Genomic DNA, 24,160 nt, shown 5'->3' with positions numbered 1-24,160 from the left:
GCAGCTCTTAAAGTGACAAAAGCCTAATATTACAGCTGTCTGTCATTCATGTTAATCAAACAACAAAAGAAAGAAAATCTCTCACCGCTCTTGACTAAATCAATTTTGTAATTTTAATAAGAAATATCCATTTCTATTTTTACATATAAACTTTATAAAATGTATGTAGCATTTCTTTGTTCTACTGTAGTTTTTTTGTCCTATTGCTTGTAATTAGTTTCTTATTCTTAATCGCTGACTGTTTACTTGTTTTCAGTGAGCTTGGTTTTTAATTTTTTTTTATTTAGGCTAATATTAGTTTTCTGTGATTGACACTGGTGACAAGAATTATGAAATTTCTATGGTATCAAAAATTATGATATAAACTATTGATATAAAGACCTTATTTATAGAAAGAATAACTGCATCATGATATATATATATCCTTATCGTGAAATAAAATTACTTATACCGTGGTCACCCCTTCTCCACATTATTATTTTCAGAGAGTTTTTTTTGTTGAATGATATTCGAGTTCATTTGAAACCAAGGCAGTCCCAGTCCTGCACCCTCATGACACCATACATAGCCATGGTTACAGTTACAGCAGATGCACAGAAAGCTTTGCAGCTGAGATGGATGGCTCATATTAAACAATCTTAATATCTTTATGCCTAAACAGCTTTCGTTCCCTCTAACATGCAGATGTAACACACCCATGGCCAGTTGCTATAGTGACTACAGTGAATGGAATGACATTAAACATGCCCACTCTGGCCAGCCTCACTGCGCCCGGCTTCCTTCTATAACTGGTCGGGCCTGTTGAGTGACAGTGAGATGAACCATTGTGTGGCAGCGGTGTGGAATTTTCCAGGCTAATCTATGGATTACCGCCACACTGAATAGAGCCGCAGCTCCATTTTCCTCTCTCAAAGGTTTTAAGGTGAAGCAACTGGAGATGGCACCTACGGTCGAAAACAGGGACCATATGGTGCTTGCACACAGGGCCGCATTAACCATTGGGCTAGCCGGGGCTGAAGCCCCGGGGCCCGAGCAAGGAGGGGGCCTGTGATTGGCTGAGGAGTAGATTGACAGACATCGGTAGTGCCGATCCCCAAAGCACCACCACGCCTCAATTTTTTTGCGCCATTATTTATTCCATGCATTACCATTAGAGATTAAAATGTCACATTTGAATTTGGTTTACCAATCAAATGCATTTATTAGCCTATATGTTTTACTTTTTAACAAACTGCACGTAGCCTATCTATCAGGTGATCGCTGCGCCTAATGTCTGCATTTACACATATTCGCTTATGGGTTGAGAAATTCATTTTGCGCGTCATGATGTAAGCTTTTCATTTAAACGTATTTTAAGCATTTTGGTTTAAAAACTAATTTAACTGTTCATGGACATTAAGCAGTGGGGCAGAATTCATTTTGTCAAACGCGCGCATTAAGACAGTTTCTGATAGTTTTTCTTCGTACAGCGCCAGCCTAAATTTAGAGTTATTTTTCGTTTTCCAGCAGGATTTGGCACCTGCCCACACTGCCAAAAGCACCAAAAGTTGGTTAAATGACCATGGTGTTGGTGTGCTTGACTGGCCAGCAAACTCACCAGACCTGAACCCCATAGAGAATTCTGTGGGGGCACAGAAACTGTTTGTTTACCAGTAGGCTATTGTTCCAAATATATACATTTGCATTCAACTGCAGAAGGAAACTCATTCAGGTTTAGAACAACAACAACATAACTTTAATTTTTGGATGAACTATTCCTCCTAAGCAGCCTAATATAGCTGCTGTTGCTATTTGTGTCAATAGTGTAAATTAAACATTAGAAAGAAAATCACTCGCTGTCCTTGACCGAATCGCTTTTGTAAAATAATGTATATTGAATTTATGCAGTGAAGACTATTCAGTCTATTTGTAGTCTATTTATTTTATACAATATAATATTTCTTATTCCGTGCTTTAAGTGTTTGCAGGTCAATTTCTTTGTTCTATTGTAATGCATGACTGATTACTTGTCTTCAGTAAGTTTGTTTTTACTTAGGCTAGTATTTTTTATTTTGTGATATTGGAATTGGTAACAAGAATTGTGAAATTGCAATGCATCAAAAAAAATTATTGCATAAAAATCCTATTTTAAGCTATATATATCATTATTGTGATGGGGGGCCCGGCAATAAGTCATAGCCCTTGGCCCAGTGAGGTCTTAATGCGGCCCTGCTTTTACAATCTGTATTCTCTTACCATATTCAGAGAATCTGTATATTTTTGGGAGCTGCACTTCCCCTCATCTCTCAGACAGCATGAGCTCTAAGTGCCCTTCAGGACATGGTCAAACATAGCTAGATCGAATGCAGGGCAATTTCTAACTTATTTAATTTAGGGATGCAACGATACCATTTTTTCAGATCCGATCCGATCCAGAAAATTCTGAGTATCGGCCGATTCCGATCCGATACCAGCACAGTTTTTTTAAATCAGTGTAGAATTTCTATACTTCTGTGTGTTGACCTGATCATCACTCTTTTGTGTGTAAAACACATTCTACTAAATATAGAATACTTCATTTAAATGAAAAATAACAAATGAAAAAATATGTAAGGGATAATCAACGGTTTTAATAATCAAGCGGAGGGTGGTTGCCTCTACGAAGTGCATTTAAAATCCTTTAATGCATGGCAAGCCGTTGATTATCCCACTTATTCCATGGTCATTTGCCAAGTTATAGACAAGTTAAAACTAGTATTGCCGAATGAGTAATTGACCGAATGGGTAAAAATGACAGTTATTTTCGTCAGTTACAGCAAGTTACCTCTAGCATTCTGCCCGCTTCAAATCAGACACAGAGATGAAATAAGATCACATTTATTTGAATGAATTATAGCATTTATTTCAATTAATTATCGATCGAGAGAGAAAGAGAGAGATGACAGTTGTTACCTGCATGCTACTGTCTGCACGTCTCTCTCTACAATGAATTACTTCAAAAACATAAATTTTACACCTCGTTGCTGAGGAATATAATGTAGCGATCTAGTATCTAGGCTATTTTATTAATGAAAACCGCTGGGAAGCATTGACAACAAGTTTATGCGTGTGCGCAGTGCAATCTCCAACCTCTCTCTCTCTCGCGCTCCCTGTGTGTGTGTGTGTGTGTGTGTGTGTGTTTGTGTGCAAGTGATGTGTGTGGGTTTATGAGCATCAATTAAAGCAGCGCATTAATATAGAACGGTGATTAAACTGACTTGGAACTACCTGTGCATTAAACGGTTTTACTGCATGCCTGCCAGCCAATCAGAATCCAGTATTCAGACAGACCATGGAATAAATAATCATGATCTATGACAAAAATACTATTATAAACTAGGTTAGTGGATAATTTAGCAGCAAAAGGTATTCTAGAAAAATTATGAGTGCACAATTTTATAAAATCTAAACATTTAGTGAAATAACATATTTAGTGGGGAACAAATAAAAGTGAGTGTAAGACTAAATCTGGTCAAATGTTGCACATTGCTCTTTGTATTGTTGTAAAATACATTAATGAAAACAAATAAATGTATTTATATATAAATATACACTATAAAATTAAAAGACATTTCTTTTAAATGTATAGCACAGTAATGAAGGCAGCAACATATGATAGATAGGAGTCCGATCTATCATATGTTGCTGCCTCCATTACTGTGCTATACATTAGATTATTAATAGCCTTTCTTGTTCTGTCCTATCATAGGACAGAACAAGAAACACTATAAATAAGCTTTCATTGCGCAAAAGTATTATAATATGAAAAGCTCCAATACAGAGCAGCACAAACATGGCGCTTATGCGCATCCCGTGCGCAGAATGGTGCGCTTGAAGCAACACTGAGTCACTGATCGATGCATCCCTAATTTAATTTGAACTTATATGATGTCCATTGTAGTAGACAAACTGTTTTATACAGTAGACAAACAACAGTAGACAAACTGTTTTATACAGTAGTTTATAATTCAGAGTGTTAGTTATGTTGTCAGAATAACTTCTGTGTGTTTCTACAAAGCTACAAAAACACCTTTATCAAACTTCTGTGTGTTTCTACAAAGCACAGTTTGTGTTGATTGATTTGAGGAGAAAAAAAAAGCCAGCAAGTGAAAATGAAGCTCCACACCTCTGACATGGGGTTAGAGGTACTTTTTCTTTTCCTGTTTTTTTTTCTGAAATATTTTTGTGTATTTGTCATTCTTTAATGTCACTTCTGTGGGAAAAAAAGTACATAATAATAATACGTTTTGAATATTTTATGTTTAGCATGATGCACAATGGCGCCGACGCTGATGGCTGCCTCCGTGGCGTGCTCTGCAGTTGTTTTTATGTTTTTGTTAGTTTGTCCTGTCTTTAGTTATATCCCTGCAATCAGTTTCACCAGAGACGAATTGCTGAACATTCGGAAGTACACACCACCCGATATTTCACCGGTTTTCGACTATTCGGATGTTTTGCTGGACATTGTTGTCGGGGGAGCTGCTGCGCTGATCAAACGCTTCAGGACGCGCAGACGGGGGAAGCGAGTCGGCACGCTCGTGTCTGTCATTCTGTGGAGCTTCTGTCATGAAAACAAATTCCTCGTATGTGTAAACATACCTGGCAATAAAACTCATTCTGTTTCTGATTCTGATTCTGATTCTGATACTGGGTGTTTGCATTTTAAACTAGTGTCTAGTCTACATTAAATGTTAATGTAATTACAATAGAACTATAAATAACAATGTAAAGTTTAAGCTGCTGCAGGAAATAATTACTTATTAACTTACTGTAGAAACTACAGATTTATTATACACATTATTAATTATTATTTTGACGGCAGAGACACAATAAATGTGCAGTGCTTGCTTTTTATTTTGTAACACTGGTACATTTTTTGTTTTCAAATGTTTTTAATTATATGGTTTCCTGCTATCAGAAAAGCAGAATTATTGGATGTTGCTTTTTAAAAATTCATAATTAAAGATACTTTAGATTAAAGTTTTTCATCTCAGAACTGAGAAGGATACAAAACTTACCTCATTTAAACTCTAATACTTTCTTTAGTAAATCTTTAATTTTCATAATTGCATTTTTAGTTGAAGTTCAAACCAAGTTTGTAATCACTTTTTTATAAAGTGGAAAGCAGTGCACTCTCATCCTCGCCTCCTGACGTGATGAGACTGGTCTTACCTGCTGTACAGTTAAGCCAAAGTGCAACTACTAAAACCCTTTTAGTGCTAGCAGATAAGTTTAGACCTCACCATGCAGTGACACCTACCATCATGATTGCCTTTGTAAATGTCTACAAAGCTGTGTTAACCTTTATGACTACATTTCTGCCTGAATTTGGGACACGTCACAGTTTGCTAGTCAAGGTTCTCTGGTTTTAACTCATTAATTCTTAGTTATGATGGAAAATTCTCATGTTTCATGTCAGGTTTAAGTATTAAAATATGCTAAAATATAAGTATGTGCACATAATACAATATCAGTAGAGCAACACATGAGATTAAATGTAACTCAAAACTTAGTCTCAGTAAACATCCATTGGACTCATTGCTGTATATTCCAGCATTATGAACTTATCACACATCTTTTCTTGTTTTTACAACCAAAATTCTTCAGACATTTACATTGATCTTTCTTAAAGGGGTCATATGATGCGATTTCAAGTTTTCCTTTCTCTTTGGAGTGTTACAAGCTCTTGGCGCATAAAGAAGATCTGTAAAGTTGCAAAGACTAAAGTCTCAAATCCAAAGAGATATTCTTTATAAAAGTTAAGAGTCAACCACGCATACCTAAAACGGCTCGTTCTAACACGCCCCCACATATCTACATCACTATGTGGAAATATTAGCATAATGCCGCCCAAATGTGCACGCAAAGAAAGAAGGGGTGGTTTCAGGAACAGCAGTAGTGTTGATGCAGCCATATCAGGGAGACGCTGTGTGATACAGTGCGAAAGCAAAAGCACTTTTATTTGGCCTTCCGGAAGTAGATGCAATTAGGAATCATTGGTTAAGATTTATTTACAACAGAACAGCACAGCCCAGATGTTCGAATTTGTGCAACACATTTTATGAACCTAGAAGAGTACAAGGCTGGCTGTGCAGTGTGCACAAAGGCTATTTCTTTGTGGGGTTAAAAAAATAGGGTTATAAAATAATGATCTTTAAAATAGCATCATATGACCCCTTTAATGATGTTTTGAAGTGTCATATCTGATATTTTTCCCCCATACACATATTTGACACTTTCCAAACACCGTCTGACAGCAACTTGGGGGAAGCTCAGTCTCCAACTTCAAAACTAACTGGCAAATGTTGGTCTTAAATATAATGTTTGCCAAGCATTAGGATATCAACAATGTGACTTGAGTTCAAGTCAGGAGTCTCAAGTCCACATCTCTGATTTTCACTGATCTAGGTCAGATGTGTGTTGAACAGTTCTGGGCTGCTTTAAAAACTCTCAAATAAAATTATAAAGATAAACTAAACCAGATAAACTAGGACACTTAAGCTTTATTGAGTTATGTATACATTACTTACATGAATAAATGTCATGACTAAGGTAATTTATGAATGCTTCAACCCATTTTGTCCATACAATAAAAGTCTATGGGGTCCAAAAGTCAACAGTGGACTTTCATTTTACGGACAAAAAATATGGGAACATTAAAAAAAATAAATAAAAGTTCTGTTTTCCACAGAAGAAAGAAAGATATATATGTTTGGATCCACATGAGAGTGAGTATGCCATCATTCAAACTGTTCAGTACGATTTTTAAAATGTTTTTGAAATGACTTTGAAAGTCTTTTATGCTCAGAGTCTGCATTAAATTGATCAAAAATAGTAGAATACAAGAATACAGTAAAAGCACAAATATTATAACAATTTAAAATAACTGTTTTCTTTTTTATCCCAGCACAGCTTTTCAACTTTTCAAAATTGATAATAATAAATGTTTCTTGAGCAGCAAATCAGCATATTAGTATGATTTCTGAAGGATCATGTGACACTGAAGACTGGAATAATGATGCTGAAAATTCAGCTTGGCCATCACAAGAATAAATTACATTTTAAAATGTGATCAAATAGAAATCGGTTATTTTCAACTGTACTGATTTTTTAAAAATATTTTTGTTTTTGCTTTATTTTTGAGCAAATAAAGACTTGATGAGCACAAGTAAGATTAAAGAATTAGGTCATTACCAACCCCAAACTAGTGTAAACTAAGGCCTATTGGCTTACAACTTTTTTTTTCAAGGACAAACTGAAATTGAGGAAATATAATGGCAATTTCTGACTCCTTTTCTCTTAATTGTCCTAATTAAATTATGTTAGCCAATCTTACCTCCTCGTATTGTACGCGCCCACCATTTCGAGCAGATGGCTTTGAATTTCACAGCGCAGATATAAATATCTTTTTGTTTGGCAGCCAAATCAGTTGACGTCAATGTAATTTTTGTACTCAGCAATAGATGTTAGACATTGTTTTCTTAATTTTTCCCTTTATTTTCTTTTTCTATTTCCTGTGTCACTTCATATTTTAATTGAAAATGCAGTTTTCACATACAGCAATAAAACTGACCATATAATATGGCATTATTAGAGCAGCGGGTGCTTCCTTATGCAAACACGTAGTCACACACCCACAACCCTTGATGCAAATGGACTGAGGAAAACTCTGAATTGTTTATGTAAAATTGTGGTAATGGACACCCAGTGGCAGAGCAAAATGCACACTGTTTTATTTACCCAGTCTGTTGTTTGCACTCTTTAATCTTGCAACTTTGCAAATACACATTCATACGGTTGACTTGCATCTCGTCTTGCACACATAAAAACACTCATTCGATCGTGTGCGTGCATCACTGTACTTACACGCACCAAATGAAAGGTCATTGTGATCTCTGCGCTTCCAGAGACAGACGCACATTTTGTACACCCTGTGCAAAAGACCAATTATCTCTAGGCTAAAAAATACTAAAAATATTGTGTCGTGTTGAGATGACCTTAAAGAGCTCATCCAGAAATGAAAGCTGCCATTTGCTCAACCCCTTGTCATTTCAAACCCATACTGCTTTGGAGCTGAGAAGCTGCTGTGACATCAGTCATGAAATCAAAGCCCAATCACGACCGTTACAAACTGATTTCAGTTCCCTTGCCATGACCAGCTGGTCTCGTTTTCTGTCTTGTGCTCTCAAAGCGGTCAGTCAGAGAATACTGGGTATCTAAATATACAGTGGTGTTAAAAAGGTTTTGCCCCCTTCCTGTTTTTTTTAATTGTTTGCATATTTGTCACACTTAAAAGATTCAGATCATCAAACTAATTTTAATATTACACAAAGATAACCTGAGTAAATACAAACTGCAGTTTTGAAATTATGATTTCATTTATTAAGGGAAAAAGCTGTCCAAACCTGCCTGGCACTACGTGAAAAAGTAATTGCCCCCTAAATCTAATAACTGGTTGTGCCACCCTTTGCAGCAACAACTGCAATCAAGCGTTTGCGATAAATGGCAATGAGTCTTTCACAGGAATTTTGGCCCACTCTTCTTTGCAGAATTGTTTTCATTCAGCCACATTGGAGGGTTTTTGAGCTTGAATGGACTGTTTAAGGTCATGCCACAGCATCTCAATCGGATTTAAGTCTGGACTTTGACTTGGCCACTCCAAAACCTTAATTTTGTTTTTCTTGAGCCATTCAAAGGTGGACTTACTGGTGTGTTTTGGATCATTGTCCTGCTGCATAAACCAAGTGCGCTTGAGCTTGAGGTCACAAACTGACGGCCAGACATTCTCCTTCATGATTTTCTGATAGAGAGCATAATTCATGGTTCCATCAGTTATGGCAAGTCACCCAGGTCCTGAAGCTGCAAAAGCAGCCCCAGACCACCACACTACCACCACCATGTTTGACTCTTGGTATGATGTTCTTTTTATGAAATGCTGTGTTGGTTTACGCCAGATGTAACGGGACACACACCTTCCAAAAAGTTCAACTTTTGTCTCATCAGTCCACAGAATATTTGCCCAAAAGTCTTAGGGATAAACAAGATATTTTTTGGCAAATGTGAGACAAGCCTTTCAGCATGCTTTACTTTGTCAGACAGGTTCTATTTAAGTGATTTCTTGATTCAACAGGTCTGGCTGTAATCAATGTAACAATGTAAAATGTAACTCAGTTTTCTAAAATGATGTTGTTAATCACAGTTCTTTCATGATTTAAGAGGAGGGGCAATTAATTTTTCACGTAGGGCCAGGTAGGTTTGGACAGCTTTTTTCCCTTAATAAATGAAATTATCATTTAAAAACTGCATTTTGTATTTACTTGCATTATCTTTGCGTAATATTAAAATTGGTTTGGTTATCTGAATCTTTTACGTGTTACAAATATGCAAAAAATAAACAAAACAGGAAGGGGGCAAAAACCTTTTCACGGCACTGTATACTGACACACACAGCGCCCTTACAGGCCTTTATATCCACCTCCGCCGCTGACCAACTGCCGGCTTAATCAATGATTTATTGCATGATCTGATTATGATTAAGTATTGTGGGGTGTCAAAAGAAAAGGCTTGCACATTTTCCTCATTAACTTGCTCATTTACTCACCCTCATGTGGTTCCAAACCTGTGTGATTGTATTTTTTCTGTGAAACACAAAATGTTGGAGATTGTTTGAGTTACTCTTTTCCATGCAATTACAATGAATGGGAACAGAAAGGTTCAGAAAAGTTCATGTGTCAACAATATTTGATTCAGGAATGAATTGTTCTTTTGAGTTGGATCTTTTCAGTGAATCTGTCGATGCAGTTCACAAAACCGGTTCTTTAGTTCTGACTCAATGATTCAGTTTCAGCAGTTAAAGAGATAAAGAGTAAATTCTGTTATCAGTTACTCACCCTCATGTCATTCCACACACATAAGACTTTGTTTATCTTCGATACACAATGAAACCTAAGAGATTTTTGTCTCTCCACTGAAAGTTCATTCCAACAGCTTCTAAAGGTGTATATGTGAATGAAAGTCTAAATTAAATCTGGTCATATATAAAGTCATAGAATCATATAATCATCATATAAAGTCATTGTGTCTCTTCAGAAGACTTGGATTAAAGTGTTTGATTCATGTGGATTAGTTTTACTATGTCTTTATGAAGCTTCTTGAAGCTTCAGTTCAGAATTTTAGTCTTATGTGTTTGGAATAACATGAGTAATTTTTTAACATTAAATGAAAAACTAAAATCACAATAAAAGTTACTTAAAACAATAAAAAGCAATAAAAGTTACTTGAAATAAAAATAAATTTATTTACATTTATTTTATTTCAGCTATTTGCCAGACAGCATGCCATTTTTTTTGTTTAAATTGATACACTAAAGTAAGTATAAAAGTAATACTGAAATAAAAATGAATAAACTAATACAAAATGACAACACACAACAAAATTGTTTAATGTTAAAATTATTAAATTGAAAACAGATTTGTTTTTTTTTATATTAATAAAACTATCTAAATGATACTAAAATAACACTGCCTTGAAGATTCACTATTAGCAAATAATGATTTAAACTCACAAAACTATCATATACAGGTGCATCTCAATAAATTAGAATGTCGTGGAAAAGTTAATTTATTTCAGTAATTCAACTCAAATTGTGAAACTCGTGTATTAAATAAATTCAATGCACACAGACTGAAGTAGTTTAAGTCTTTGGTTCTTTTAATTGTGATGATTTTGGCTCACATTTAACAAAAACCCACCAATTCACTATCTCAACAAATTAGAATACTTCATAAGACCAATAAAAAAACATTTTTAGTGAATTGTTGGCCTTCTGGAAAGTATGTTAATTTACTGTACATGTACTCAATACTTGGTAGGGGCTCCTTTTGCATGAATTACTGCATCAGTGCGGCGTGGCATGGAGACAATCAGCCTGTGGCACTGCTGAGGTGGTATGGAAGCCCAGGTTTCTTTGACAGTGGCCTTCAGCTCATCTGCATTTTTTGGTCTCTTGTTTCTCATTTTCCTCTTGACAATACCCCATAGATTCTCTATGCGGTTCAGGTCTGGTGAGTTTGCTGGCCAGTCAAGCACACCAACACCATCATTTAACCAACGTTTGGTGCTTTTGGCAGTGTGGGCAGGTGCCAAATCCTGCTGGAAAATGAAATCAGCATCTTCAAAAAGCTGGTCAGCAGAAGGAAGCATGAAGTGCATGAAGAAAATTTCTTGGTAAACGGGTGCAGTGACATTGGTTTTCAAAAAACACAATGGACCAACACCAGCAGATGACATTGCACCCCAAATCATCACAGACTGTGGAAACTTAACACTGGACTTCAAGCAACTTGGGCTATGAGCTTCTCCACCCTTCCTCCAGACTCTAGGACCTTGGTTTCCAAATGAAATACAAAACTTGCTCTCATCTGAAAAGAGGACTTTGGACCACTGGGCAACAGTCCAGTTCTTCTTCTCCTTAGCCCAGGTAAGGAATTTGGCTCTGACGTTGTCTGTGTTTCAGGAGTGGCTTAACAATCATCACAATTAAATGAACCAAAGACTTAAACTACTTCAGTCGGTGTGCATTGAATTTATTTAATACACAAGTATCACAATTTGAGTTGAATTACTGAAATAAATGAACTTTTCCACGACATTCTAATTTATTGAGATACACCTGTATATGACTTTAGACTTATTGTGTCCTTTTTGAAGCTTGAAAGCCTTGGTGCCTTGCTAATTTTCGAGAGACAATCCCATTGAATAAATGGTTCAGCCTCAAATATTAAAATGTTAACATAATGAATGCTGTTGTGATTACAAACACTGGAACAGATGAGGAGTGAAACTGTCTTTTAATTGGCAACTCACACAGCTGAGCAGAGTTCGCATTGGTCAAGCTGGCGTAACCTCTTTTACTATGGCTCTCTTTTCAGGGATGACAGCAGCATCTTTGATGGGTTGATGGAAGAAGATGATAAGGACAAAGCAAAAAGGTAATTAGACAAGCAAAACATTGATTATTATTATGATTCCTAAACGGGAATTTCCTTTCTTTTACCTTGAGTCGAACTCCTGTTATGAGCCAACCCTTTATTCTTTTATCTCATGCAAGAGGGGTTTAAACATGATTTATTACACCAGAGGATTGTATAGACAAGTCCTTTTTCATGGTAGTAGATCTAAAGTGGTTTTGCACCAGGAATAGAAACGTAAGTGTGACCTAGTTATGACTGTTTAAACCTGAGTGCACAGATTCACCCTCATTTTCTGTATACAGTCACAGAACCGTGAAATGGTTTCTCTCAGCACTGCCAGATTTTTCTCAGATTAGATAGCATCCCATTATCATTTTGAGGAGTAAATTGTAGAATTTAAGATAATTAAAAGATGTGTATTTTAGTGCTTAACTGTGACTTCGAAAACTTCTGAAATAGCGATTAAATTATGTTATTACTCTATTATCTGGAAGTCAGCAATTGATTTCCACTGGAATTTTCCACCTCTTGTTTTTCCACCTACAGAGTTTCTAGGAACAAGTCGGAGAAGAAGAGGCGAGACCAGTTCAATGTGCTCATCAAGGAACTGGGCACCATGCTGCCGGGCAACACCCGCAAGATGGACAAGTCTACCATCCTACAGAAGAGCATCGACTTCCTGCGCAAGCACAAAGGTTACTGCAGTGCCATACCAAATAATCGTAACCAAATTTGTAAATTTTTTACGAAAATGAAAGTAATTTCAATATTTTCATTGCCTAAAAGGAAAATATTGAGGAAAAAAGCAAAGATGTAGTTAACTAAATTGGTGCAATAGTATGCATTTAAATACTACAGAAAATGAAACGATTACAGAGAAAATTATTTCATTTTATTTTCATATTTTACAATCAATTATGGTTTCTGTGACTTAAAGGAATCGTTCACCCAAAAATGAAAATGTGATGTTTATCTGCTTACCCCCTGGGCATCCAAGATGTAGGTGACTTTGTTTCTTCAGTAGAACACAAATGAAGATTTTTAACTCAAACCGTTGCAGTCTGTCAGTCATATAATGGAAGTGAATAGGAATTACGGCTTTGAGTAAAAAAAAACATACACAAAACAAAACCAAATTAAACCCTGCAGCTCGTGACGTTACATTGATGTGTAAAGACATGAAACGATCGGTCTGTGCAAGAAACTGAACAGTATTTATATAGTTTTTACCTCTGATTTACTGCAATGTCCTAACTGTCCTGAGCACGTTCCCTTCTTCTTCAGCTGGTGCGTGTCGCATCTTCTTCTTGTTTTATGGCAGACGGCAGATCGCAGACACCTATCTCTCAAATGGACCATTGACACTCCTAATTGAGATTGTAGATAGAGTGTCAATGGTTCATTTGAGAGATATGTGGCGATAATGCACTTACAAGTCTGCGATCTGCCGTAAAGCAAGAAGAAGCAGAAGAAGCGACACGCGCCGGCTGAAGAAGAAGACGCGAACAGTTTGGACATTGCAGTAAATCAAAGGTAAAAAACTATATAAATACTGTTCAGTTTCTTGCACAGACCGATCGTTTCGTGTCTGTACACATCAATGTATCATCATGAGCCGCAGGGTTTAATTTGGTTTTGTTTGTGTATGTTTTTTTTTTACTCTCAAAGTCACCTACATCTTTGATGCCCTGGGGGTAAGCAGATAAACATCAAATTTTCATTTTTGGGTGAACGATCCCTTTAAGTTGATTTCACAAGCCATACTGTTTACTATTGATGAATTCTAGCCAAGAGCCGCCCACTTAGACAGGAAGGAGCCGTCTGATGACATATAAAATGGCATGTGAAACCTCCACCACAGTATGCTTTTTTCACTTAACATATAGGAGTATGTATTTCTGAAATCAACAAGACAATAGTAGACAAAAAGTGGTAGCTCATTCAATTATTAGTACAACAGTCTTCACAAAAGATTGTACAAACAACAGCAAAAAAAAAAGTAAACAAATTTGGACAGATTCCATTTGGCATCATTTTTATGGATGATGTAATTTCTAAATGTGGTGTTTGTGCTTGACAGATTGAACAGTTTGGTGCAGTGCTAAAAACTTTTAGAAAACGGAATGTAATAGCAAATAAAAATATTATAAAATTAATAAAATATATTAAAAAGGTAAAAGTGATAATATTATATTCAGAGCCGATCCTCCCTATACGCAAAATACGCAAGCTGCGTAGGGCCCCCGAAACACCAGGGGCCCTCTTGCTCTCAAAGATGATTTAATTTTAGTTTCGCTTTTGAATTTGGCCAGCGGTTATGAAAACATGAATGATCATTTATTTTAATGCGGTGTGCTGTCGCCCTTTCTACATAAAAATCAGTCAAATCATGTAATGTGAATGTCGTACAGTCTTGCTCGAGACTAAAAAACGAGTTGAAAGCGTACCGAGCCGATATTACAAGGTACATAATTATGTTCTATTATATATAAAGTAAAGATTTATAAATAAATAAGTATTTAGTATATTAACCTGATGAAATAAAGCTTGTATGTTTTAGTTCTTTGTCCAGTATTTGAAACCTCAGTCTTGTTTGTGTTGTCTTTCCATCAGAAATTGCTGCACAGTCCGAGTCAAGTGAAATCCGTCAGGACTGGAAGCCGCCTTTCCTTAGCAATGAGGAGTTCACACAGCTGATGCTGGAGGTGAGGACTTACTCATACATACACATTTGCCTAATCCCCCTACTTATGTGTATTCATTCAGTAAACACTAAAACTGCAGAATTATTGATATTCTTCATTTGCTTTATTTTTTAGGCTCTAGATGGCTTCTTTTTGGCCATCATGACAGATGGAAACATAATCTACGTCTCAGAAAGTGTCACGTCTTTATTAGAACATCTACCTGTGAGTATGAACACATTGCATTTATTTAAACAAAATTACAGTAAAATTAGTCAAATATTATTACAATTTAAAATAACAGTTTCTGTTCTATATATATTTTAAAATGTGTTTATTCCTGAGATGGCAAAGCTGAATTTTTAGCAGCTATTACTCCAAATCATTCTAATATGCTGATTTGGCGCTCGTGAAACATTTTTTATTATCATCAATGCTGAAAAAGGAAATTCCAAAGAACTTTTGACATATTTTGGAACATTATGAATGCTTTACTGTCACGTTTGACTAATTTAATGCATTGTTGATGAATAAAAAATGTATATCTAAAAAAAATCATACTAACCCAAAACTTTTGAATGGTTGTTACTTTTTAGAAAAATAGCTCAAAATAACTTAATGTGAAATGTTAGGTCTCTAAATTAATCAGCGACAAAGTATTAAAGCAAATATTGAATCTAATAATTAATTTGATAACATTTCTAAACTACTATTTGTGTACTCCTAACCTCTTAACCTAACCACACTGACAGCAATTGAGTGGATTGAAAAAGAGTGGATTGGGCTTCAGTGACCGCTGACTAAGCGACAGCCATATTCAAATGAGCAGTATCACAATTCTGATATGAATACAGTGTTTGATATTGCATCCATGCATTTGTTACCACAACAACTCTGCAGCCACTAGCTATGCATGTGAACAGTTTTACTGTGTAAGTATGAGAGATACTGACTGTGTCTGTTGTTGTGTTTTCAGTCTGATCTTGTGGATCAGAATCTGTTGAATTTCCTTCCACTGGGTGAGCACTCAGAGGTGTATAAAGCTCTATCCACACACATGCTGGAGGGAGAGACCCTCACGCCAGACTACCTAAAAAGTAAGAATCCCTCACAAACATGCTGTTTTTACACCTTTATCATCTCATCATGACCCAAAAATTATTCTGGTCTGTCTCTCTCTTTGTTATTGTCTCATTTCTTTGAGCACAGATCACTAAACAAGAGCTCATTAATGCTGTTTTCTTGTTTTTGTTTTGTTTTGTTTGCTTCCCTGCAGCAAAGAACCAGTTAGAGTTCTGTTGCCACATGCTCCGGGGCACGATCGACCCGAAAGAGTCGCCCGTTTATGAGTATGTCAAGTTCATCGGAAACTTTAAGTCCCTCAACACAGGTGAGTGTCAGAACGAGTGCCTGCAGCATCAGCCGAGTCTTTCATATGGATCCATTTATTGAATTACCCAGCCAAGTGCTTGATTGCGTGTGCTTCTTATGAGAGTAGATGGAGCAAGGATCATTATTTGAATAGGAAGTGTTGCGAACAGCCAGTGTGCCAAAGAAACAGGCTTCTGACCCAGATTTTGAGATGGAAGGTTGACCGTTTGTGGCCATTTGACAGGCATCAGTACATATAATTGTATATATTGTTATATGTACTGAGCCGCTGTGTTTACACTTTTCAGGGGAATCGACCTACAAATAGACTTAATTATACAGTAGTTGATGAGGGAGTATTCAAACCTTTAAATAATATAGAATAATATATACAATAAATACAGGAATGTTTAATGCTGTCAGTGAATTTATCAACAATAGGGATTAGATGAGATGAAAAAGTCACCGTGATGATAATTAAACCATTTTAAATAAATAGATAATATATTAGGATACTCGTTACATTCTATTTCAGGAGTTCAGGTTAATAAATGCTTTGTATGCTTGAAAAGTTAACTAATAATTTTTTAATGGTGGAAAAGTTCAGTTTGTCATAGTTTGATACATTTTCATCCTTTTGCAAAACAATTTTTAATACTATTTTTGTAGATTATTTATGATCCTTCTAATTCGCTGATTTGATGCTCAAGATGCTTAATACATTTATTATTATTATCAGTGTTAAAAACTGGGGGGGGGGGGTTCATTTTGTTAACATTATTAAAAAAAATTTGAATAAATATAAACATGTTTACTGTCACTTTTGACCAGTTTAAACGGTAGTATTCTTAAAAAAAACAAAAAAACATTTTGAATGGTAATTTAACTTGTGACAGGTATGGCTTTAAATTAATTCCTCTAAATAATAATAAAAAAGAACAATGATCATATTTAATTTTCTATTATTATTATTATTATTAATATCATTGAGTGTAAAATGGACTAAAAATGAATGAAAGAATGAACATGATATTGAACAAGATAGACTAAATGTCAAATTTTTTTCCAGCATTCAACATTTTTGTCAAAAGACAAGCTATGTCTTAAAATCAACACTGCAGAAATGTACTGTTTTCGATACAAAAGAGTTTCTTATACCTGAATTAATATTTAGTATTGGACGTTTCCTCGCAGGGGCTGCCCCCTAGTGGTAGGCTAAAGAAAATAAGCTTATTGCTTATTTTCTCTCAAAACACTTCCATTCATGAAGATTTGCTTGTCTTTTCCTCTGTAGTGCCTAACTCAAGACGTAACTGCTTTGAGGGAGCGATCCAGCGATCGCTGAGGCCCATGTTCGAAGACCGAGTGTGTTTCATAGCAACTGTGAAGTTAGCCAAGCCTCAGTTTATCAAGGTAGGTTGAGCCAAAGCCGACTTGGCACCTTCTCATTGGTCCTGTGACTTCTAATATTTGCCTGACAGACAGTGACAACCTCAGTGAGATCTGTTGTGTACATATTCATCTTGACACGGGGTGAATGTATGTGTGTGGGCGTGTTGATAGACACTGTACATGTTTGTGCAAGAATTGCCTTTGTTTTTGAACACACTGATAAATGACAGAGCGTGCATAACACTCAGTGTGAGAAGTAGGTCACTTGGTTTCTGTTCTCGTTTTTTGTCTGCTAGATGTGCTTATAAGAAAGAACGCTCTTGTTTATAACCTCTGTTCCACAGGAAATGTGTACTGTGGAGGAGCCCAATGAGGAATTCACCTCCAGACACAGTTTAGAGTGGAAATTCCTCTTCTTGGACCACAGGTACAAACTTCATCTGTTCTCACGACTGTTTTTGTGAGCTCATCGTCAAGCACACACATCACCTTCCCTCTCAGGAAAACTAAAGAGTACCTCTGCTAGTTAGTTTCACTTAGGCCCGGATATTATCTGTCTCAGGTGATCGGATCACTAGAGGTCAGGTGAGATTTTACTCTGGATAGAATGTGTCACCTGTGAACTCTTGCGATTGGATTTCAAGGAGAGGATCTCTGATTTCATGGCTGTACTGATACATCACTATGTCAGTGTGGTACTACTACTACTACTACTAAGAGACGAGGAAAGAAAGACAGAAAGAAAGAAAAGGAACAGAAGAATAAAACAAGCAGCAGAAGTAGAAAATAATAAAGTTGGAAAAATAGATAGCAAGGAACAAATCATTCGTTGTAAAAAAGAAAACTGTGCTTAAATAAACATTGAATTGGGTTCTTAAAATGATAAAAAAAATACTTGCAGAATATTAATGAAATTAAAGACCACTTAAGTGTACATAAAGTACACTTTCAAAATGTGTACTTCATAATAGTCAAATTAAAAGCTTTACTTTAAAATATATTACAAAGCATCATGATTTAATAATCTTTTGCCATGCACACTTATGTTGATGTGTTTATTAAAGCACATTTTAAGTACTTGTTTATAATTTTAACTATAGTGTTACTTGATATTACATTACAAGTGAATATATTTGAAGTGTTTTAAACTAAATTGCAGCGTTTTCATTACAGTTGTGTAATTACAAAAATAATGAATAAATATGATTAATATTAGTTAACACATGCCATACAAGTTTCAACAGAAATAACATTCAAATATGTTTTAGTTTACCATAAATGCCTGTCAGTCCATTCAGCAGTACAGTTTAACCGTTTAACATTTTTTTAGTTTATGCCAAGCTGTCAAATATCTTATGGGGTACAAATTGTAAGTATAAAATGTTTTTTAAAACAAATCCGGTCACGCTTTATTTTAAGGTCCCGTTTCCTCTATTAACAAACCATTAACTACGATGTTTGCCTCAATAAACTCCTAATTTGCTGATTATTAATAGTTAGTAAGGTAGTTGTTAAGTTTAGGTATTGGGAAGGATTAGAGATGTAGAATATGGTCATGCAGAATATGTGCTTTATAAGTACTAATAAACAGCCAATATGTTAATAATAGGCATGCTAATAAGCAACTACTTACTAGTGAGAATTGGTCCCTATACTAAAGTGTTACCACAAATCCTATTCCAGTAATCACTAACAAATTGAAAAGTCATGGGGCACTAGAAGTCTTGGAGTCTAGGAGCCTTGGAGTTAAAAAATAACTGAGAACCACTGTCTTAATGTCACTTCTTTACATTACCTTGTTTTCGAGAAGTCCTGCACTTCAAGCTGTGTGAGCCTGTGACAGTCACAATACACTCCCCTTGAGACTTCTCAGGTTTTGAAGATGTTTGTTGTTCAGGCTTGCACTTTGTTAGCACTAGCATGACTGGGAGTAATCAATAGCTCACGTTCAGCCCACAGGCTCAAAGGCTTATACATTTGGAATAACATGAACCTCATTTTCCCTATAAAAACATAATGCCATTATGCTTGGAAAGGGTTTTACTGAATTTAGATGAATTGTTTTGGAAGAATAGCTGCTGGTGCTGGTGCTACTCTATATTTAGTTCAAATCTCTGATTCGGTTTAATCGGCACAGATGCTAGATATTAAAGTGATTGAATAAGATTTTCCACATTATCAGTTGTTTAGCAGAAGCTAGTGGCGCTTCAGATCTTTTTATGCTGTTTTTATCCCAAAACATTTTCATATGACTCAAGGAATGCCTGAAAATCTGCTCCAAGACCTCAGTCTTTGCAAAAAAAAAAAAAAAATGGCATCGAGTCATTTTAAAAAGGTCAATTGTTTAAAATAATAGATGGTCTGAATTAAAAAATGTAGAACACTGAAAAAATGATGTGCTACTCTATATTTAGTTCAAATCTCTGATTCGGTTTAATCGGCACAGATGCTAGATATTAAAGTGATTGAATAAGATTTTCCACATTATCAGTTGTTTAGCAGAAGCTAGTGGCGCTTCAGATCTTTTTATGCTGTTTTTATCCCAAAACATTTTCATATGACTCAAGGAATGCCTGAAAATCTGCTCCAAGACCTCAGTCTTTGCAAAAAAAAATGGCATCGAGTCATTTTAAAAAGGTCAATTGTTTAAAATAATAGATGGTCTGAATTCAAAAATGTAGAACACTGAAAAAATGATAAAAAAATTTTTTTAAGGTAAGTGGTTGCAAACGGTTTATTTTAGCTACATTTAAAAAAAATGTTGAAAGTTAGTCAACTAAATTTGTTTATTTAAATGTAGCTAAAATAAATTGATTGCAGCTACTTACCTTAAAAAAAATTTATTTGTAAATTCAATGAATAATTTTTTCAGTGATGTTGCAGAAGTTTTGAATTCGGTTCAGTTTAGTTTTCTTCTATAAAAACATTATTTCTAGTCATTAAGTAAACTTTTTTTTCCTAAAAGAAGATAATGGTTATGCTTTTTTTTAAATGGGGTGTCAATTTAATCACAAAAAAAAGAAATGTCTAAAATCAATAAATCAATCAAAATCAGTAAACTATAACATTTACAACTCGAACATTTGCAACAAAAATGCATTTAAATGAAAATTAATAACTTGATTAATTTGGTGGGAAAATCACCATGTGCACATTTGAACAGCTTCTTTGAAGTCTGAGCTTTGACCTTGAAAATACTTTTTTTAAACAATAATTAATCATGTTTGTGACATTTGATAACAGGATCTATAGTATTCATTAAGAACGGTATTAATTAAATGTATTTTGTTTTGCTTTTAGCACACTTGTTAGACTTTGCACTAATGCTTAACCTGGAAAAAATAAAATAAAAAAATAAATAACAATATTTGCCATAGAAGTATTATACTGGATAAAGGGCACACAGGTTTTTTCAGACACTTGACAAATTCAAATAATTTTGTAGTAGTTTTTAGTTTTGTTGAAATGTGCAAATGTTACGTAACAAATGGTTAGATTATAGAAATATGCCTTTTATATATTTTCTTGACCATTTGAATTATTTTTATTGACTCAAATCAGTGGATATATTTGTCACCATATTTTTTTAGAATGACCCCACTGAATACACGTATGCAGATGACGTGAAGTTGCGTTGTTGTATTTTGCAGGGCACCCCCCATCATAGGCTACCTACCCTTCGAGGTTCTGGGTACTTCAGGATACGACTACTATCATGTGGATGACCTGGAGACTCTGGCCAAGTGCCATGAACACTGTGAGTTCATCTACTGTTTGTGTGCGCTCGTGTCTCCCCACTTTTAAAAATGGACAACTGTTTGAAATGAATGAGTGGCACTGTTTTGAGTTTTGACTTTGTAATAATAAGATATCTCTCTCTCTGCAGTGATGCAGTATGGTAAGGGGAAGTCGTGCTATTACCGCTTCCTGACTAAAGGTCAGCAGTGGATCTGGCTTCAGACTCACTACTATATCACCTACCACCAGTGGAACTCACGGCCGGAGTTCATCGTCTGCACACACACTGTGGTCAGGTGAGAGTTTCAGAACATGAAACATCTGAACTACTAACAAGAAAGAAACGGCTGCCATCTTCTGCCAGTGGTTTTACACTGAATCCTAGCAGGCACAGAATAATAAAGCAGAAAGCAGGATGTGGTGCTTCTGTTTATAGAGAATTTCTTAGGGTTATTTATTTATTTATATAAATGATGTTTTCTTTTTGTCTCAGCTATGCTGAAGTGAGGGCTGAACAGCGCAGGGAACTGGGCATTGAGGAATCACCTCCTGATATCTCAGCAGACAAGGTGAGACATTACTGAATTCAGTTCTGAATCCCCATTTAGCCTTTATTATAACAGGCAAGTATACTTTTATTTACACAAAAAAAACTTTATACATTTGATTTAATATTATACTACTACTAATATTTTTAAATAGCTTATTTTTATGATTTATTTAAATGTGTAATACGTGTAATATTTATTCCTATAGATTTAAAACATTTATTTTGTTAAGATTATATCATTTATTCAATTCTGAATTCCCAATCATCCTACAAATATAACAGACAAATATGTAAAATATCATTAAGTAAATTGATTTAAACTAATGTATATTTATTTTTTCATCTTGATATTACATTTATTTATTTATTTTTAAATATTTAATATTTTCAATATTTAATTGATTTATATACTTTTATGTTATTAATAATTTATTACATTTTGGGCAAATATGTAAAATATCCAGGGGTGCATATAAGTGGTGTGCAGCAGGTGCTGTATGCACAACCAAAATTAAAAATGCACTTTGTAAGTAAGTTCAGACCACTCATTTGTGTACTAACATGATTGACAGCTGTTAATGCACAATCAGCATTTCAGATCAACTGTGATACTGTATAAGATTTCCATTCAAACTGAAAGCATAAATCTAGGCTATGTGCTGCGGGGTTCTGCAAACAAAATAAATAAATAAAAATAATACAGTAAAATAATTGTATTTTTATATAATATTCCCTTTTTATTTTAAAATATAATAGTACTATCACACTTTATTTTATTTAAAAAACGAAATAAATATAGTGCAATAATATTATTACTATTATTAATTAATTTAGTTATATTTATGGGTCACACTGTTTACACAAATTCAAATTCTTTTATAATTTAAATTTATCATTCAAAAAAACATTTATATTTTATTATATATGTATTTTATGTATTTTCTCATATGTATTTTTCAACATTTATTCAATATATTAATTTGATAAATTATATTTATTTATAATTTATATAATTATGTTAGATTAATAAACCTTTCAATTAACCTTTTTTTTTTTTTTAAAGAAAGCCCCTCCCCAAATTATTTTCTATGGTAATAATCAATGATTTTCCACGGATGCTGTTGTGATAAATCTTAACTTGCACTGAACCCAGAACAAACCATTAATCCCTCTCTGTTTCACTCTGCTCAGTCTCAGGACTCCGGCTCGGAGTCCCAGTTGAACACCTCCAGCCTGAAGGAGGCCCTAGAGCGATTCGATCACAGCCGCACACCCTCCGCCTCCTCACGGAGCTCCCGCAAATCCTCCTCGCACACCGCTGTCTCGGACCCCACGTGTATGTATTACATACCAAAGACAGAAGGTGGTTCTCAAAAACGCAGCCATAGCATATTGAGATGTTTACACCGTGCTATGACTGACCCATATACTGTATGTTTGTGTGTCTGTAGCCACACAGACAAAGCTACAGACAGACCGTAGCACACCCCCCCGCCAATCAGTGTCAGCCATTGAGATGACATCACAGCGGAGGTCCTCCATTAGCAGTCAGGTTGGTACATGCCATCATCAATGAATCATATGAAATCTAGTGTCCACACACAAAACCCATTTTAACATGGAAACAAACAATTTAGGATAAGAAGAGAAAATTCTAACATGAAATGAGTATTGACCCTGTGTGTCATCCCTCTTCAGTCGATGAGTTCTCAGAACACAGGACAGACGATGGCAACATCTCTTGTGTCTCAGGCTCAGCAGCCTCAACCACTTCAGCCCAGTGTGCAGGTAATTCAACATCCCTATTACTGCATTCACTTCTATCACTCTTGCTAATTAGTGTCCCGGTCTTTGAGTGCCTGGTGCCACTAGATGCAGGGGTAGGCAAGTTCGGTCCTAGAGAGTCGCTGTCCTGCAGAGTTCAGCTCCAACCTTAATCAAACACCTGAACAAGCTAATCATGGTTCTAAGGGTTACTGGAAAGCAACAGGCAGGTGAGTTTGTATAGGGGTTTGGAGCAAAACTCTGCAGGACCGGTCGAGCCTGGTCTAACATGTCCTTCTTGACAGAACTTTAATTTAGCCTTTCAGGCAAGAATGAGATTAATTCTGCTCAAAAAGAAGAAAGACTGACTACCTACTTTTTAATTCTAAGATCTAGGGATGCACGATATATCGGCCACCATATCGGTATCGGCCGATAAATGCTTATTTTTTCTGTTATCGGTATCGGCCTGATAAGAAAATTTGGCCGATATCTTAAAGCCGATAAATAATGCATTATTTCCTTCAGAGACACTTCAGATGCGCGCTGTTCGTTTGCAGCCTTTTGTGCAATTGTACGTTGTAATATTGTGTTTATTTGATGTATATCTGATTTATCTCATATAGAATGCGTTTGGTTAAGTTAAAAGAGCGCTTCAGTTTACCAGTGAT

At 35.4% G+C, this 24,160-nt stretch overlaps 1 protein-coding gene across 10 annotated transcripts in view; it reads left to right on the top strand.

Annotated features, from left to right (window-relative positions):
• Nucleotides 1-24,160, top strand: part of clocka (clock circadian regulator a) — a 78,329-nt gene that overhangs the window by 39,226 nt on the left and 14,943 nt on the right. For 9 of the 10 annotated variants that reach the window (XM_016294270.1, XM_016294274.1, XM_016294269.1 and 6 more), the window contains 14 exons: nucleotides 11,949-12,008; nucleotides 12,537-12,685; nucleotides 14,604-14,695; nucleotides 14,810-14,899; nucleotides 15,651-15,771; nucleotides 15,951-16,064; nucleotides 17,340-17,458; nucleotides 17,782-17,864; nucleotides 21,088-21,194; nucleotides 21,324-21,471; nucleotides 21,669-21,744; nucleotides 22,917-23,088; nucleotides 23,177-23,277; nucleotides 23,424-23,513. In XM_016294270.1, the coding sequence (XP_016149756.1) occupies nucleotides 11,949-12,008; nucleotides 12,537-12,685; nucleotides 14,604-14,695; nucleotides 14,810-14,899; nucleotides 15,651-15,771; nucleotides 15,951-16,064; nucleotides 17,340-17,458; nucleotides 17,782-17,864; nucleotides 21,088-21,194; nucleotides 21,324-21,471; nucleotides 21,669-21,744; nucleotides 22,917-23,088; nucleotides 23,177-23,277; nucleotides 23,424-23,513 (1,522 nt within the window). The remainder of the gene's footprint in view (nucleotides 1-11,948; nucleotides 12,009-12,536; nucleotides 12,686-14,603; nucleotides 14,696-14,809; nucleotides 14,900-15,650; nucleotides 15,772-15,950; nucleotides 16,065-17,339; nucleotides 17,459-17,781; nucleotides 17,865-21,087; nucleotides 21,195-21,323; nucleotides 21,472-21,668; nucleotides 21,745-22,916; nucleotides 23,089-23,176; nucleotides 23,278-23,423; nucleotides 23,514-24,160) is intronic. The other variant, XM_016294275.1, reaches the window with a different exon arrangement.

This window comes from Sinocyclocheilus grahami, unplaced genomic scaffold (genome assembly GCF_001515645.1).
Source record: "Sinocyclocheilus grahami isolate Dianchi unplaced genomic scaffold, SAMN03320097.WGS_v1.1 scaffold314.1, whole genome shotgun sequence".
NCBI lineage: Eukaryota > Metazoa > Chordata > Actinopteri > Cypriniformes > Cyprinidae > Sinocyclocheilus > Sinocyclocheilus grahami.
This window is presented reverse-complemented; position numbering and strand designations above follow the sequence as displayed.